Consider the following 18,231-nt stretch of genomic DNA (forward strand, 5'->3'; position numbering starts at 1 on the left):
ATGTTTCAGACATTTCATTAAGACTTCAGGAAATTGTGTCAGCTTGTGAAAAAAAGGTCAGAATAAGTCTCGATTAAGAAAAACTGACCCAGGTACTGTACTGGCCCCATCTCAACAGCCCATTTAACAAAATGTCAAATGCACTAAAATATAGTATCTGTTTCAGTGCTTTTCTCTAGCCACTTAATAATGCAAGGATCAGATCTTTCCTTGGGCACAAAAATTTGTAAAAAGTAATTTATGTTTTAATTGTATGAAACCTTCTCAATTCCACTGAAAAAGGCATGGCACAAAGCATGCCATAGAGACATCTTTTTAAATATTTAGTCTTGAAATAAAAGGATTTGATAATTGTGCAGCAGTGGAGCCAAATCTATCTGTAACTGTAGTAAAATAAACCCATTTTCTTTTCCTTTTCAACTGCTTTTAAATCTTTTACTTCCTGTGATAGACATCTAAGTCTGCGTTTCATCTGTCTCTGTCAGTGTGGTTTTAGAGGTGCAGTTTTTCTTTGAAATGTCTTCAACTAATGAGAATCTGAATCTCTAATCATTTAATCATAAAACCAAGCATTCTGTGGAAAAAAAACTGCTCAGCAAAGCATCAGAAATGTTACACCATAGCATGAGATGAGTCATTTGCTTCTCAGAACTCGTGCTAACATAAGGCAAAGGAACATTCACACCGCCTATGCATGTGTCCATGCTCAAACACCTGTTTACACATGTATGGCATGAGTAAGAGGCTGGTGGTTTCATTTTCTAGGGACATAGGCTCTTTATGTGCATCTAAGAGGTAACGAAAGAAGGCTGACATCAGTGAATTGTTTTGCATCTGGTTAATCAAGAAGTGTATTTAAGAACCAAACCATGCAGTACAAGCTGCTGTTAATATCCATTACGCTCTGAGGGTGAACAGACACGATGCCAAGATGCAGCAGAAACAAAGTAAGGGATAAAAGAACGACAAGAGAGATGGAAACAAAGGGGTGGGAAATGGGTAGTGAAAACAGGAGACAGGCTGAAAGACATGAGGAAGCAGAAAAATCATTAAAGAAAAAAGTGAACAAAGAAAATAATTAAAAACTAAAAAAATGTCAACTGATATTTTTTGTTTATTTCTGATATTTGGTATGAATGGAAGTGATTGATAAATCAACATGTAATATCTTAGAAATTTGTTATATTAACAAACATCCTTTCACAGATCCAATATCGATCTAATGGGTCACCTGTAAACCATTGGATTGGACTGAGCTGATTCCATTTGATGCTTTCAGGTTTCCTTCAAGAGCTAAATAAGGTTCCTCCAACTGGCCATGGCCACGTGATCAAAGGCAAAAAGCCACCCAGTCATGATCATGTGGAAGAGAAGAAGGACACCAGAAGGACAGTGATGGACTACAGAGCAGGAGACCTGAATATGGGCTGTTCTAAATATGAGCCAGCCCCTAACATTATGTGGGCCAGATCAGGATGTTCTTACAAGAAGTGTCACATGTGAACACCCAAAATGAAATCAGACCACCAGAATACATGTTGGTTTCCAATTGTAGTAAAAACTACTCAAGGATGTAATCTTTTAAAAGTAAAAGTTTGACATTTTGCTCTCTTGTTGAAAATAGGAGGAGAAAATAAATACCACTTTCATGTGTGTGTGTCTACTATGACACTTGAGTGAGGAGAGTTAGTTAGTAAGACAGGGAGAGCTGTCAGTGTTTTCATGTTTTTGTCATCATTTTCCCTCATTCTCACATTAGCATGTTGACTCCCTGCAACAAACAGACAGACAGCACAAGTGTGCTCTTCTGTCTCTTCTGTCTTTGTGTTTATCGTATCTCAGTATTACCAGTGTCTCAGCGAGTGCACCAGCTCACTAAACAGGGCATCACCATGCAAATATAAGAATGAGAAGGGATGACTGCAAAACCCTGCAAGTATGACACTGTGGGAGCAAGAGCACTAACAGGGCTGTTCAATTATTTATAAGCAGAGATTGTCTGTTTATCAAACTGACGCCTGGAGCATCGGCCATGATTAGACTCAAACAATGTTGGTCCTCACTGAACACTGCTGATGCAGCTTTCAAGATATGAATAAAGTGCAGACAGCATCAAAAAAGAGCTGAGAAGTGTGAAAATGTGTTCTAACTACTATGAAAAATGGCTGTGGATACAATTATAAACGTACAGCATCCAGTCATCAGCCAAACATTGTAGTGTGTTGTAATGTGAAATAAACCTTGGAATCATTAAGTCTGTTATTTAATCTTAGCTTTCTGGCTTGTTCAAGTGCTGCCAGGTAGAAGAAGATATTAGAGTGACAATCTAGAGCCAGTGGCAAGCCCATTATTTTGTAATCTGGGACCCAACTCCATCCTCCAGGATGACAACGCTTTCCCTCAGAGCCAGGATCATCACAACCTCCAGAATTTGGGAGTGGAGAGGATGAAATGACCTGATATGAGTCCAGACCTCAATCCATCTGAATGATTGTGGGATCAACTTGGGTGTACAGTTTGTGCTAGTGACCAACACAGCCATGCTGACTGACTTTCACCAACTTCTGGTAGAGGAATGGGATGCAAACTATCAGCAAATTAGGACCAGGCTGGTGACCAGCATGAGGAGAAGTTGCCAAGCTAGTTGTGACTGGGTGAGGTCCTTGATAGTGTAAAATGAATAAAGTGTAAAAATGGCAAATATATGGTTTTTTTCATCACTGTGGGAGGATACAATCATCCAGTCCACCAAGCGTTTCAAAACAAGAATAAATACCAATAGTAAAATATTCCAGGGAATTTTGGTACATTTTTTGTGAGGCACTATCCACACATTTAGCTGTGTTGCTCATTCCACAAGAGCACAATCATTACAAGATATACATTATTCTAAAAGTGACTAATCAGGCCTTCTAACAATATCTAACACAATACTAATTGGTACTATTAAAGGGGAAAAAATAATCGACCAAACACAACCTTCTTTACTTTTTCTTCCAAGGTTTTATGAACATGCAGGGCAATTTAAACTAAATAAAGACTTTAAGTGTTTAGTGGTGGAGTTACACATGTGAATGTCAACCAGGACACTCAAGTTTGTCTTTTGTCCATCTTAATCCTTCTTTTACTTAATAAAACTGTAAACATTTGCTGTTTACTTCTGCTTCCATTTGCTATTAATTTAAATGTAAACACCAAAAGCTGAGTTAAGTTTGAGTCCCACACCTTCATCAAAACACAAACACCTTACTGTAAAAGTCCAGCTGTTTGATGGGGGAAAAAATGATTGTGGCCGCTTTTTCACTTATAACAAGATGTTTGTGCTTCACAGGTTTGGTTTTTGAGCTCCTCAACTTCAACATACACACAGGGTTGCAACTCCTGTACTTAAAGGCTTTTAAGAAACACACTGATGGTAAAATCCTCTATCCACCAATAATGTCTACAATGGAAAGTCAACAGGAAAACCAGGAAGCTTTACCACATTGACAGTCCTATTCTTGCATCTGCAAATTTGTGAAATAGGCATGTCAAAAATGGGAATCAGACCAGAGAAATTTTCTATAACACTCAACACAACTTTGACATTTTTACACTTCAGTTGAGAATTTCTTCCTGACTGTACTGAGTTTTAAATCTTTCGTTTTATGGGTACCAGAAATATCTTTCCACCCAAAAACTCAAATCACCCTTCACACTGTAGGTGCTGCAACAACATTATAGAACACAACACCTTTGATTATCTGTATACAAGTTCAACTCTGATGAAATATCCTTTTTAAAATAACAATAAAGTAACTCAGAATTGTAATATGCCTCAAAAACACCTGTAGATAAGCACATTGTAAAAACCAGCAAATTTATATTATGTATTTGATTTGTGTCATTAATTGTAAGTCCACTACTCCATTTAATTTAATCATTGCTTTAGGCATTCAACTCCTGAGAGAGATATCTAATTCTGTTTGACTTTATGCTTGACTATCTTCCCCTATTCCTTGTTTTCATCCACTTTACACAGAGCAGCTTATATGCAATCAGCTTGTGTGATCTCATGGCTAAGTGCAGCTTGTCTGTTTATTTGAACCAACATTATATTGGTTTGAGTTAAAAAAAAGTCAAAAGCTGTACACCGCTGCAAAGTCGGGGGTTGATTCCCAGTGTGATCTGTATTTCCAGATTCAATTAGAATTGTAATTTTAATTGTAATATCTAAATCTTAAAAAAGTGATCTTTGAATACTCTTCAAAAGCATTTTTATTGATTTTTTCTATGCCTTGCATTCTTTTCAATTATCTAAGAGCCACAGGTTGCCTCGAGAACTGAAGTGTAACAGTTTCCTGTGGAAATGAGACATCTTGTCAGAGTGAGGGAGCATAAATGAGGAGCAGAGTCTGGAAGATCTGAAAATGGGCTCTGTAGGGAGTTAAAGATGGGTGGTATGGCAGGATAAGGGAAACAGGGAGGGAGGGAGGAAGTGTTGAGTTGTAATGGGGCAGGAGCCAGATGCTCCAGTTTCCTTGACAGAAATGGAGGTCAAGTGCAGCTTTATGTGAAGCCAACACAGGGAGAGAGCCATAGATTTGAGGAGGAAGATGGAGGGGAGGGAGGCAGCATGATGACTTTAACTAGCAGTATGGGACACTGTTTTGGGACACAGATTATAGAGAGTCTTATCCTTCCAATTGCAGCCAGTAAAAAGAAGACAGTACAAAGGAAGATCCACTGTGGTCTCTCCTTCCAAGATGGATGGAGGGGGATAACAGGCTTGATGAGGAGCCTTAGAACATTAATAGGTGTAAGCGATAGGGAGGGATAAAAATAAAAACATATGTTAACTTTGCAGGGAAGACAGATGGTAATGCAGTGGCTTGAGCTTATGAGGAGCACTAATGGATGGAGAGAGTATACAGAGAGAACACATGATGATCTCAAATAGTACATCTGGGAATGTGAGCCTCACCTGTTTCAGGAGAAAAAGAGGCATAAGTATATTTTAGAAATGCAAGCAATAGACTGGAGGCACTGGATGAAAAATAGCCTTACTGTGTGACTATTTCAACTCTTACAAGGAGTCCTCTGGGCCTAGGTAATAATGACATGTTGTAGAGTAATGTAAAGATATACACACAATAAAACAAGCGTTGTCTCGAGAGCTTCTCACTGGGCTTAAAGGAAAAGCATCAGTTAGAGTTTTTTGTTGTTGTTGTTGTTGTTTTTGTTTTTTAGGGGATGAATACAACAGGGATTGTAGGGAGGATTGAGTATTGAACCGATGCAGCTGCTACAACTGCCAAACAGAACAAGGCACGCTGAGCAGACAACAGACTTCAAAGTCAACAAATCCTACATCATCACGAGCCAAGCTCCACCAGCATGTAAGCTACAACTGTAGCAAGGCAGATAAGAAGAGTGCAAACATGTTAACTTGTGCAACAGCAAACTGAAACATATGCTGAATCTGGAAAGTGTATGTCTAATCAAATATTACAGCACAATACAAAAGAACATGGCTGGATTTGAATGCAAAAACAATCATGCTTAGTAGATTTTTTAACAGCCATCACAAGTCTGTGGTTTCTTTATAAGGTCCAACATACAAGAGTAGAAAATGACTGGTCATCATAATGGAGGAATCAAGATCTACATCCAAAACAAACTAAGAAAAATCAGAAAGAGGAAACTAAACCTGGACCCCATCAAGCAGCTTGTAGATCATTGTATCTCTTCACTGGCATAAAGACTGGAAGTTCCCTTTCTCCATACTGTAGAGTAGGAGCTGGAAACCAACAGCACAAAAAGGTTACCAAAATTACTTTGATCTCTGATAGCGTAAAAATATCATTACAGTGCCGTACGCTTTAATGGCTACTTGTTTTTGCTGCTTTATTAAGGATTAAATAATTAAATATTGAGCCCTTGAAACAACTTTTGACAATAGGTCAAAAATTAATTTTTAGTTGTAAATGAATACACATCTTGTGCCTTTGTTGATAGAACACTGTGTATGGGATCAAATCAAAACACAGAAATATATATGGCTGTCACAATGTCTTTTTAGTATGTAAATTAGGGAATATTATCATACTTTACTAATAACAATTCTATTATATACTGAATGAAAGGAATTCTGAAACTTAAGTAACTCAGTTGAGATATTTACATTCATGTTTAGAGATCTAAGTGTGACTAAAAATAATATGAGGAACACTTGTCTCTCAGTTTTCTCAGTTTTAGAAGGAGTTCATAGTCCTCTGATCTAAGCGCCTAAAGAAACAGGACATGCGTAGGGTGTGTGTTTTTGTGTGTCTGTAGAGATGTCATTATGTGAGACTGCAGAGGGATATGAAATAAGAGTCACTCTTGTATTTTACTACCTGGGGAGTTGATGTGTGTTTCATACAAATTTCTGTGTGCCAGCCTAGTGTGGTTCATATTTCCTCATGCACTCAACTGTGTGTTGACCAGTATGGAGAGAAAGCAGCAGTGTGGCATCAAGACGTTTATATGGTTTTGCTTACAAGGCGGGTAGATCAAGCATCATCACAGACTTTTCATTCCTATTCATTTGCCCTGCACTGAACTCAAGAGCTCTTTGGAGTAACAGAGGGTGTTAATGCCTGCAGAGATGGAACTGAAACAAGCTTAAGATGGTAGTTACTCATTTATGTAATGTTTACTCACAAATGGCACCTTAACACAAACCTGTTGACTTTTAGGTGAAAAACATTTGGCTTCATACAAATAGCTTAATGACTGCAGCAATGCTCGTCAATTCTACAACCCTGCTTGAATATAAACCCTGATGACATAGAACCCAAACAGTAATTTAATCCCTTTTTTGCAGAGTCCTTTCCCTGCTTCTTGAATAACTCAAACACATACTTATCTGCCATTTATTGCTTTCTGTCTCTTTACCCCCAGCTGTGACACATTCCCTAGAAAGCTGGCTTTTCGTGCATTTTGATGTGTTTCTGTCACATAATTGGGGTTTTTTCTTAGAGAGCTGGCTTTAAAGGTTTGTTCCCTGCTATCATCGCTAATGAGAAAACGAGCAGGAGTATACTGATATGTTCCAGAGCAACGATAGAATCTGTAAGTAACACTTAACAGAGTTGGAGGTGTAGCATAAAAAAAACAAGTGTTTTCTAGCTGTGTTTCCTTTCATCTTTTTGTTTGTTGAAGAATAAAAACCATCTAGGGGTCTGTATTGTAAGTTATCTTATCTTACAAAATGAAGTTTGCCAACTTCAAGGCATTTTTTTTTCAAAAAGCATTTGCAACAATATAAAACAAATGATTGTTTTTATAAGGATACCCCCTAATTGATTAAATCTGTTGGACATTAAAATAAGCAGCTGAAGAAGACTAGGCAAGCGTCAGTCATTTTCTTCACTCCAAAGATAATCTAGTGCTTCCACAATGGCAGGAACAAGATGTTCCCATCTGTCACCATTTTAAACTCCCAATATATAATTACACAGATTGTCACCAATTCATCCAATCCCCATCTATTCCCTCTTTCACCCTCACAGATATGTTCTTTTTCCTTAAAATGGCAGTTGGTTGCATTTTACCATCGTAGCTTCTTCTTTTGCGATGTCAACAAACCTTTTTGGGGGACAAAAAAGCTGCTCAGTTGATCAAAAGAGGGTTTTTGTTAGCTCCTTTGCAGTGTGTATTAATATTTACCAGGGAAGGAAACGGAGGCAAAGCCAACTATGAGATTTCCTCATGTTGCTCAGCAGTGAGCCCAGTCTTGTACTGGATTAAAGCATAATCTAACCAACCAGATTTGTGGCATTAAAATATTTTGTATAACGGCCAAAAGAGAATCCCCACTTCTCCATGATTTCTGTTGAATTCTTGAACAGCCAACATTTATGTGTAAATCAGGTAAAACACCAACAAAGACAAAAAATAGAACATAAAAATATGTTTACCAGCCTCTACATATAAAGATCATTTAACATTATTATATGATTTCTATTGCATTCTTGCACTAAAGAGGAACCTATTCTGTTTTTATACAACTTCAAAAAGACAACAATACACTCAGTACTGTCTGGTTCTCATGGACACAATGAAATCATGAAATGAACACACATCTGTCTCAGTAATCCATAATGAAACCCATCAAGCAGCACAATTAATTCTGATGAAGACTGTAAATCAAATCATACACACTCATTTGAGCAATTGGATACTAACAAATACACTGTCTAGAACGGAATCAGGACTTCTCTGTCCTTTACTATAGAGAAGGAGTCAAACTGTGGACTAATACAGTAATATCTAATATCCCTTAGCATATCACAACAAGACATATATCTTCTTGATACCATCTTTGTTGTGGTTGAACACAGCACAACACAGTGTTGTATTTGACTGAGAGACAGATGATATCAGTACACGCTCATGTATACACACCGTATAAAACTGAGTGAATAATATTTATTACATGATCAATAAAAAATAGAAAATGCAGTTGGACTTGTCTTTGTGTTGAAATCGGGTTTTCAGCACTGGACAGCTCCCATGAAGAAGAATAGTCATTTCAGGAGCAACAGCTCCCATGTTTTGTTTATATTTCTTGTATTTTTCTGTTTTATAACTTAGCTGCATGACTACGTTGCTTGGTGAAGCTGATGACAAAACTTACAGAAAAAACAGGGAAGCCTAAATTAACCATCAGATCCCTGGAAAAACCGGCCAGCTACTCACTGAAGTTTAAAATCAGCTAACATTAATGTGAAACTCATTATTTAGTAAGGCATTTCTATTAAGCTTGAAAAATAACGGCAATAATTAATTTCAATCAATTTTGACCTTTAGGATCAGTCAATTTCCAAAGATTCTGACAACATGGTTCTATTGGGAAATCCCATTAATAAATAGCTTCCAAAACTTCACAGAAGTTTTCTACAACAGTGAGGAGATGGTTGCATTTCTCTCTCAGTGAGACACTAATTTGGGCTTGCACTGATTAAGTTGTCCACCAGGAGACCTCAGTGTATGAGTGATCCACTGTGTGCCTGATTGCATGCAAGGGGAATCTCTAGCAACATTAACAGAGCCCGTGATTCACAGAGATGAAGAACATTGGTAACCAGTGACATAGCGAGGTTGCAGATGGGATTCTGTCAACAATTAACATGGAGATAACTGCAAGACAAGCAAGGTGCTCCTGCCATCAGCTTGGTCTTCAGGTGCACAGACGAGGGGGGAAAAGCTGCTAATTGAATGCAGAGTAAAAAATAGAACTGGGTAATGAGACATGATGAGGAAGCGGTTTTGACTCTTGTCAGCACTTCAGCTTGTTTTGTCATATTAATGAGGGCAAAACATTTCACAAACTGATGCTTTAGCACCTTGCCTTGTCTAGGAATCACCAATGTGGTAAATAGTCCTGCAAATTATAAATAAATAAATCAAAACCCAAAACAAAACCAAATGCAGGATTGGAAGAATTTGGATATTTCTAATGACATGCACACATAAAATATCTAAAATGAGCCAATTTACTACACTCACACATACACATAGCCCATGATACTTTGTAATATGATAACATAAGTTACTTTTGGTAGGGTGACCTCTCACTGAGTTTAATAATTTCCATATCAACTGTTAGCCCTGTGGGTCTTAAAGGTTGTGAACTTGAGTGAATCTGACAAGAACAGCTTTTAACCTCAGCTCCAGACCAGCAGTGAGGCAGATCATGTCCAATGGGAGAAAATGGCCTGAGAAGGACTGCTGGCCCCCAGGCTTTGTACTGTCATAACATTCATACAAACACATTGGGTTTCCCTAAGTTCCCCATGAGCAACACTTAATTGCACTAGTTTCTTCTTCTTATTTTCACTCAACTCCATTTGGGAGTGTTTCTTACAATTGTTCCTGTCAAGTTGAAATTATTGATAAAAACTAAAGTTGTCAATAAAGTACAAATCTTCACTATTTATCATGCAGTACCATTCAAAACTTTGGACACACTCTCCTAGTAAATCTAATGGGAGAGTGTGTCTAAACATTTGACTGTTATTATGTAGGATGACACTATGTAATAGCATTTTGCACAGAGATGTTCAGACCATGAATTAGTGTCTTCCATCATCCCTTGATTACTGTGTGTGAGCATTAGCAAGTTAATACTGTAAAGATGTGGATTACATTAAGATGCACTTTGGTAGACTTGCTGATGAACACTGTGAATGTGATTATTTGAAACTGAGGCTGCATCAGTGTAGGGAATAGAGTAAGGAAAATTTAATAATTAACAATTGTACTGCAGACCAACGTAGATAATCAATAATCTTTCATGAGATCAGGCTGAAACATCACCTTTTGTTGATAACGCCTTTACTAGGTGAAGCAATAAAGTACATTAGTAAATAAAAAAAGGTGTTTGACATCAACAAACTCAACTACATTTATATTTTCCATTACACTAGCACATTGTGCAACAGAAGTCATGCATCTAAAAAAGATCCAGCTAAAAGTTGTCTTTACACCTTCTTCTCACTGCAAATATGACCAAAACCATAAACCGAACCACAGTGGAGTAAATAAACTTAAGCCGATACAACAATTAGCCGATATAACAGTTTTTTAGAATCAGTCTGATAAGGAATGCTCAGAGGATTTTTTCATTCTTGGAAAACCCATCTTGACTGGGGATGCATCAGCAGGCATTACATGTATCTAATATGCAAGAGTGGAATAGTTCTTTTCAAGCACATAACAGAAATTAGGCTTGTTTTCATACTAAGCTGGGAAGGAGAAATTGTGAGGTATGAGAAAATAACTCATTTGAGGCATGTGGATTTTTTTTTCTCTTGGACTCAGTTTGTGAGTAATCTAGCCTGTGGCTGAAACGTTCTCATGCATCAGAATACAACACAACCATTTGTCTGATGAGGAGTACGGGCTGCTGCCAAACACAAGCACTGCAACAGAATCTGTGATCAATCTCGCTGTCGTTTGTGTGACTAAAAACCTGAGTAGGATGAAATCATCTGAGTCCTTCTGCTGGCGCTCACAATGTGCTGCAGCTTTACTTTTTTCACCCTGGTCCTCTCTGAGCAGCCGTCAGGCGTTACTATTTTCCCATTAAATGCCAGCCACTGCGTCTGTCTGCACCAAAAACCATTCACTGGTCAGAGGCTCAGACTGATCAGCCTAAATAGAGTAGAGCAGCTTCGCGCGCCAGTGTCACATTGTACTACTGTAGCCTCTTCATGTCAGATTACGCGCAGAGCTGTACACCTTTTGAGTATCGCCGCGGTCCCCCTGACGCATCAATTTATTTAACGTGTGTGTGTGTGTGTGTGTGTGGTGGGGGGGGGGGGGGGGGCAAATATGTCGAGCGTCGCAGAGGAATCGATGACATCATGTCTGTGGGGGAAGCTGTAGTTTTGTGCACCGTGAAAACAGATGCTCGTCTGGCCTCTGCTTGGAGTATCTGATGCAGGAAGGGAGAGCGGGTGAATCGAGGCAACTGTACACCGTTATGTGAACGGCGCGCCTGACACACACTCAGACGCATGCACACACACACACACACAAACACACACACACACACACACACACACACACACACACACACACACACACACACATACACACACAGACAGACACATACAAGCTTTCGGCTACTACCTGCCGCTCTTTGAACAAATAGCTCTCTTCCCTCGCCACACAAGCGCAATGGCGCACTGTGCTGAAACATTCACATCGGTGCAATATATGCGCAGATGTGGCAGTTTGGTGAGAGAACCAATTCGTTGTCTGATGAAAAGCAATTTGTTGAGGAAAATATGTAAAATGTGACGAAATGTTTGTGTAAAAAAATGCAAATGCAGACATGTGCACCACAACAGTGGAGACTGGAAGACAAGCGTAATGGCATCACCACGGTGCTGATTTTTACACCAGTCATGTACACGGGATCAGGTTATACCAGGTGACAGTCAAGAAGAGGTTAGAAGGCTAGCTGTATTGAAAGAGTGAGGAGAGCTGGAAACAGTGTTGTGAACTGAGTTTAACAGAGTTTAACAGATTCTTTTAAAGGCTAAACTTAAAGTTTGTCTTACCTCCACACTTGTCCCATCTGAAAGATGTGTATGACTGTCTGCCAGACCCAGACAGAGAGGCGGCAGCACCTGTCTCTTTGAAAACTGGCTGTAGCTCTACGACTACTTAGCCCCTCCACGGAGTCCATTCCACCCCCAGTGTAATCCTGGACAAACCACCTGAAGCTCAAGATCTGGACCAGAACCGAGGGCACTAGCACGAAGAACAGGGTTAAGCCTGACCACAAGAAGTTCTGCTTGTGGTAATAGTCAATAGCCAGCCACAAATCGGTCCCCACGTCCCAGAAGAACACCAGCAACGCCAGGATGATCCACAGGCAGTCCAGCCAGAGGCGCTCCTCCTGCGGTAGTCGCCCTGCATCTCTCCCCTTCCCCTTCCTTCGGAGGTAATGCAGGCAGGCGCTCCGGCAGCCCCAGTAGCACGAAGAGGTGTTGCAGCAGTGGCAGATGTGGAATGAACTGCCGTTCCGAGTGTCGTCCTCTCCAGTCCCCACCACCTCATCCAGGTTGTGCAGCTGGGCGAAACCGGTGACGACCCCTCGACCATCGGATTTCGCTGCCATCTTTCCCTCTGATGTTCCCACCTCCTCCGGCTTCCGGGGTTCGTGACGACACTTCCCTGACACCTGTTTTGCACCCCAAATGATGGAGCCATCTAAAAGCTGGGTGTCAGCGCGTCGCCGTCGCTCACTCTGGCCCCAAATAACGCACCGGTGTCACCAAAGACGCAGCGCATATTTTCTTCCTCTCCACTGCAGAGCTATTTCCAACTGGTTACAATAATCTAGTTTTCAACTTAAGACTTTTTCATTTGTAATTCGAGCATCCATCTGCGATCGAAGTGTTTTTGCCCTTGCATTTATCTCCTTTCCTGCAGTTCAGTTGTTTCCCCTCTCTGCTGCCCGCCTCCAGCTGCAAGCTGAGAACCCTGAGCAGACCGTCCGTCCCTCCGCTGTCCCGCGCCGACGTAATTCATCCCCCACCTCTTCGTTTCACTCACACACACCACATACACCTCCCACCCAGCTTGGTTGCCATCTAGTGTCTTGTATGACGCTCTTACAGAGGAGGACTGGATGGTAAAGATGATGAATACACGCAGCCTTCCTCTTCATCACCAAAAGAAGTTTTTTCTGTTGTTTCGACATTTGAAAAAGTCACAGGCACAGTTTGGGGAAACGGGTGGCAAGAAAGAACCCCAAAACTGTACTGCATAAGTACAAGGTATCTGGCAAATCGTTGTGTTGGATAATGTGCCCTTATGATGGTTGTGATATGTCTCTTAGCAGTGGTAAGCTTGTAATGCGTGCAAACCCCAACATCAGTGGATAAAATATAACAAAAACAAAGAATGCATAAAATATATATTGAAAGGGTTTAGTAAGCCACTCTTCATTTGAAGAATATGGCAGCTGGAACAATTTCCCTGTAACAGACAAAAAGTTGTAGCTGTTTAGCCATAATGTACAGTGCCACATTTAATGGCACAAATGCATCAATTATCAAGCACAGTGGTGGAAGGGTGATAGATTTGTTTTGGAGTCACTGACTTTACAGTCAGAGTCGACTGTAAGTTCCATATATCAAAGTATTCTCGAGTAAAATGTGTCATCTGTCTGACAGCTAAAACAGTCTCATATAGCAAACACTAATCCCAAGCACAGGACCAGACCTAACAGAATGGCTGATAAAGTAAAGAAGTGTTGCATTGGTCGAGCCAAAGTCCGGACTTCAACCTGACTGAAACATTGTGACAGGACCTTAATAGAGCTATGCATGACCGAATGACTGAAACCTCAATGAACTAATGCAATTTTATTAAAACAAAAAACGTCTATTTGCTGTGGCTTCTTGAAGTTAAATGAAGTGTTTTATTTTGCCCCTCTGTAACTAAAATGTTGTGTTATTTGAAATGTGTTTTGCTCAGCGTGTGTTGTGTTCTTTACGGACACCATATGTGAAGCCTTTTGTAAGAAAACGGCAAGCTCTTAACACAGCAAATGACAGCAAACCAAGTTTTCGTCTTCTACATACAATATCCTGCTGGACTGAAAAGCGCTAATATATAGGTGAAAGTCAAATGGTTAGTTACCAAAAGATGTGTATGTTTTTTGTGGGGTTTTTTTTCTGTCCTGCATCATTTTTCTCTGAGCAGCAGTCAAAGGGTTAAGCATTTGCTGTAAATTGGCGCTCCCCCTCCCTGGGTTGTATATGTGAGCAAAGAGCTGGTGAGTCCGCTGCAAGCCCGACGGCTGTGATTAGACTGTGCCCACCGAGCTGCCACGCAGGGTCATATCCAGCGTGAGATTGATTGGTTCATGCTCGCTTCAGTCCCGCTGCTGCTCTTCTCCGCTCAGCTCTGCCTGTTTGGATTTGATGGGAGCTGTCCAGTGCTGAATCTCGACAACTCTCTTCCTGTCTCACGGAGAACTCGTTTTAAAAATCCTTTCCCTAAAACTAGACCTATTCTTAATTAACAGACTGACATTGTCTTGACTGACAATGTTTCTTCAAGGGATGTTCATATAATAAGCGGTATTTTTTATTCATTTTAGTAACGTGTATACTGTATATTATTATCAGGGAGTCATTTGTAAGTAAATTTGATGGTGGATGAAAATCAGGCCATAGCTGCTCCTAATGGCCAAATAACTGAAATACAATCTTTAAATGTAACTGAATATCCACCAGAGGATATGGTTGTGTGTAAGAGGCACAAAGCTTCATCCTCTGATCAAAACCTGTTCCATCTGAGTAGTCTTCATTTCCTCCTCCTCCTTGGTGGTGTTCAGTCACCACAAGGTCTTTAAGAAGTACACTGCATGCAAACTCAGGTCTGATGCTTTAGTGGTCAGAGCAGGCCAGTAGAAGTGGTTATTTTGCAGCCTATGAGAGAAATTAGTTGAGTATTGAAGCAGGAATAAGGCAGGTGCAGCAAAGGCTTTCAAGGAAGAGTTGGGGTTGGTTAAAGGAAAAGTGTGTATGATTGTCACCCATGGGCAAGAAATCGAGAGACCAGCTCCACCTCAAATGTAATTTCTGCATCCAGTGAGCACAATGTTCATGTGGAGCAAATCAATGATGCATTGTGGGTGAGGCTATTTTAGGTTGCAGACTTCAATATAAGCAGCAATGACAGGTAAACGTCTGTAACAGTTTTCTCTCATTTTGTGTTAGTATTAGTGATGATGCCGACATATAATTATTCAGTTTGCTGTTTATGTCAAATGTCACCATGAGTCCAAATTATTTAATGTACTCTTATTAGTGAAGCAAAATAAAGGTCAAATATTACTAAATCTATGTGCAGCCCTAATGAACACTGAACATTTACTAGGACTGCACCTTGGTGTGGTGGTTAGCAGTATGGTGGTTTAAATAGTAGTCCTGAGTGGAATTTGCATGTTCTCCCCCTGTATGCATGGGTTCTCTTCCATCCAAAGACATGCATGTTAGGTTAATTGGTCACTCCAACTCCTCCCTAGGTGTACCCTGGCTCCCAGCCTGCTAATTACTGGGATAGATTCCAGCTTCCCGTGACCATTAATTGGAATAAGCGGTATAGAAAATGAATGAATAAATAACCATCAGCTGTCAAAAAGAATGAGAAATAATTGTTAAATTTCTTAAATTTCTTCTTCACATGATGGTTAGATAAAAAAAAAAAAAAAAAATTTCTTAAACTACCTAAACTGAAGTCTGGAGCTCTTCATCTGGAGTAGTGCCATGGTTCAGGTGTTAGCAGTCAAAATATCAGTAGTTCAACCACAGCTTCGCCACATGTCAAAGTCTCCTTAATATGAACAGTAAACCCCAGCAACAAAACAGCAGTAGAGACTCTCACATTGAGCAGAAAATACTAATGTTACAAGCAATGTTGGTGTAAAGATTGTGGCACATGATGGGAAATCAGCAAGATATTCTTCATGCTGTTCCTTTGTTAATTTGACTGCCTTATAAATAAGATCAAAGTGTATTTTTAGCAGATGAGATGATAAGGTTTCTGGTACAGGTCTTCTGAACCCACAGGACCCTTGTTACTTATAAAACATGTTTTATTTTTTCCAACAATAATTTTTGCACTAAGATGATTTCAATTGAAAAATGCATATTTCATTCTTGAAAAAAATGTATCTCTACAAAAATTTAGCATGGTTTGATGTTTACCATAGCTGGTTGCTAAATATTAGGTGAGGGTTAAGGGTTAGTTTCTGAGCAAGAAAAGAGAAAATTTACTTATTTAATTTTGAAATCTAAGATATTGTGACAAATTCCAAAGAAAAATGCTTTATTTTATGTATTTATTTGTGTTTTTATTTCTTTCTACATGTTAAATAGGCCTATAAATCCGGGAGTTTGTTTCAAAAGAAAGCAAAATGAGATCTCAGGCCATTTAAAAATCCAAATAAAGAATGTGTGTTGGGTTGCTATGATGTACACTTGGCATGTGCATCATAGCTGCAACATGTGTGAGATATTTAATAGGCTTTTCAAACTTTCGGAGCCAACAAGACAATATTTCCTCATTGATTTTGGTGTTAAGACTCAGCACCCACATTTAGGTCTTTATCATCTGCCTTGACAGACTACTCTGATTCACTGGACATGCCTAAAATAACATAATATAAACAGGAATTACAACAAACAAACCACAATTTAGTACAAAAGGTGAAAGGAAAGCTGTGAATCATAGCTTAAATTGTCTTAATCAGAAACTGCATGAAAGGCTTGAGTGAGTAATGGTGTGGGTACTAATTATCAGTGCCAAAATTCCTCAGACTGTTTCAAAATGTTCTGAAGTCATCAGTAAATGTCAAAATTTGATCTATAAAGCGACGTCAGGGAACATTTTGGGACATGAGTGTGAACACAGTTGTTCAATTATGATTTCAGTGGAACATTTAGTTTTTTATAAATGGAAAAGCATTTTTGAATTTCTATTCAGTTAATAACACGTCTTTTGATTTTATGTCTTCAGCATGTGTAATTTAAAGTTTTTTTTCTCTCTTATCTCCAGAGTAAAGCATATATTTCTCAGATGAAAGGCATTCATTTAGCTTATAAAGCAACTCTGGTTTTTAACATTGAGCTGAGCCATGGTGTCTTTGCAGCATTCTCTACTAAAATGGAGCAGGAAAAACACAGGTATAGCCCTCTACTCTAAAGCTTAGACACACAACACACTCATTATGGTGTAAAATATTTTTAGCCTCAACCAACACATCTGCTTTTGTTCTTGTACTCCTTCCAGAAATGTTTACCTTTTTTAGAGAGTCAACCATTAGAGGTTGATGTGTGTTCCTTCATGTGCTTTAGGAGCAGACATCCTCACTCTACTGAGAACTAAGATAATATCCTCAGGCAGCTGCTTTTTCCTGCTGCAGGCTCTTTCTTTGGAGTAAACTTCCAGCTGTGTTTAAGAATAACAGCTCATTTCTGATCTTTAAAGATAGACTACAAAAGTAAATGCTTCCGTCGTAGGAGTATGTGACTTTATAGTTTCCTACACAATGAATCAGTATCTGATTTTTAATGTGCAATGTACCTTTTTACTAATGTTTTTATATGTGCTTTGTATTTTTGTGTAATGTATCTTTGTATGTTTTAGGGACTGCAGATGGAAATTAGTTCAGAGAGCTATAATCTGGTACAATGCATGTTTTCCTTTGTGATCAATCCCACTGTACATGGTCCCAGTTGAATAAACTAAATTAACAAACAATCTATGAAGGTTGAAATCCCCTCTTCCCCTGTTTTTGTGCATCAAGTAGGTCTGATGCAAAGACAAAAAGAAGGACATTATCCCTTTACTACATGAAACTGTCCTTTCAAATCATGCAAAGATAGTTCAATGGATTTATTTGATCTTTGAAATATTTAGATTTATTTTTCAGTCTTGTTAGAGTTAAAATATTTGCTTTGTACATTTATTTTTCTAAATGCATACAGGTCTATCCAATGCCACACAAATAAAAGCAAAAGTCTCTTTAAATTCCCTGTTACAGCATTTCTCCCATTTCTCTATTTATTTTGCTCAAGTTTTGCTTGTCTGTCTACACACTGTTGATAACAATTTACCTGTTTCCTTCTGTTCAGTTGTTTATATAATCCTAAACCTTGGATTTTTGCTAATTAC

The 18,231-nt window shown here is 39.1% G+C and overlaps 1 protein-coding gene across 1 annotated transcript in view; it reads right to left on the reverse strand.

Moving 5' to 3' along the window:
* The window catches only part of xkr6b (XK, Kell blood group complex subunit-related family, member 6b), a 58,752-nt gene extending 46,093 nt beyond the window's left edge, over positions 1-12,659 (reverse strand). Inside the window, exon 1 of the mRNA XM_041976351.1 lies at positions 12,096-12,659. Coding sequence (XP_041832285.1) covers positions 12,096-12,658 — 563 coding nt within the window. The 5' untranslated portion in view covers position 12,659. The remainder of the gene's footprint in view (positions 1-12,095) is intronic.
* Between the last annotated feature and the right edge of the window lie 5,572 nt (positions 12,660-18,231).

The sequence above is a fragment of the Melanotaenia boesemani genome, chromosome 22 (genome assembly GCF_017639745.1).
Source record: "Melanotaenia boesemani isolate fMelBoe1 chromosome 22, fMelBoe1.pri, whole genome shotgun sequence".
In the NCBI taxonomy this organism is placed as follows: domain Eukaryota; kingdom Metazoa; phylum Chordata; class Actinopteri; order Atheriniformes; family Melanotaeniidae; genus Melanotaenia; species Melanotaenia boesemani.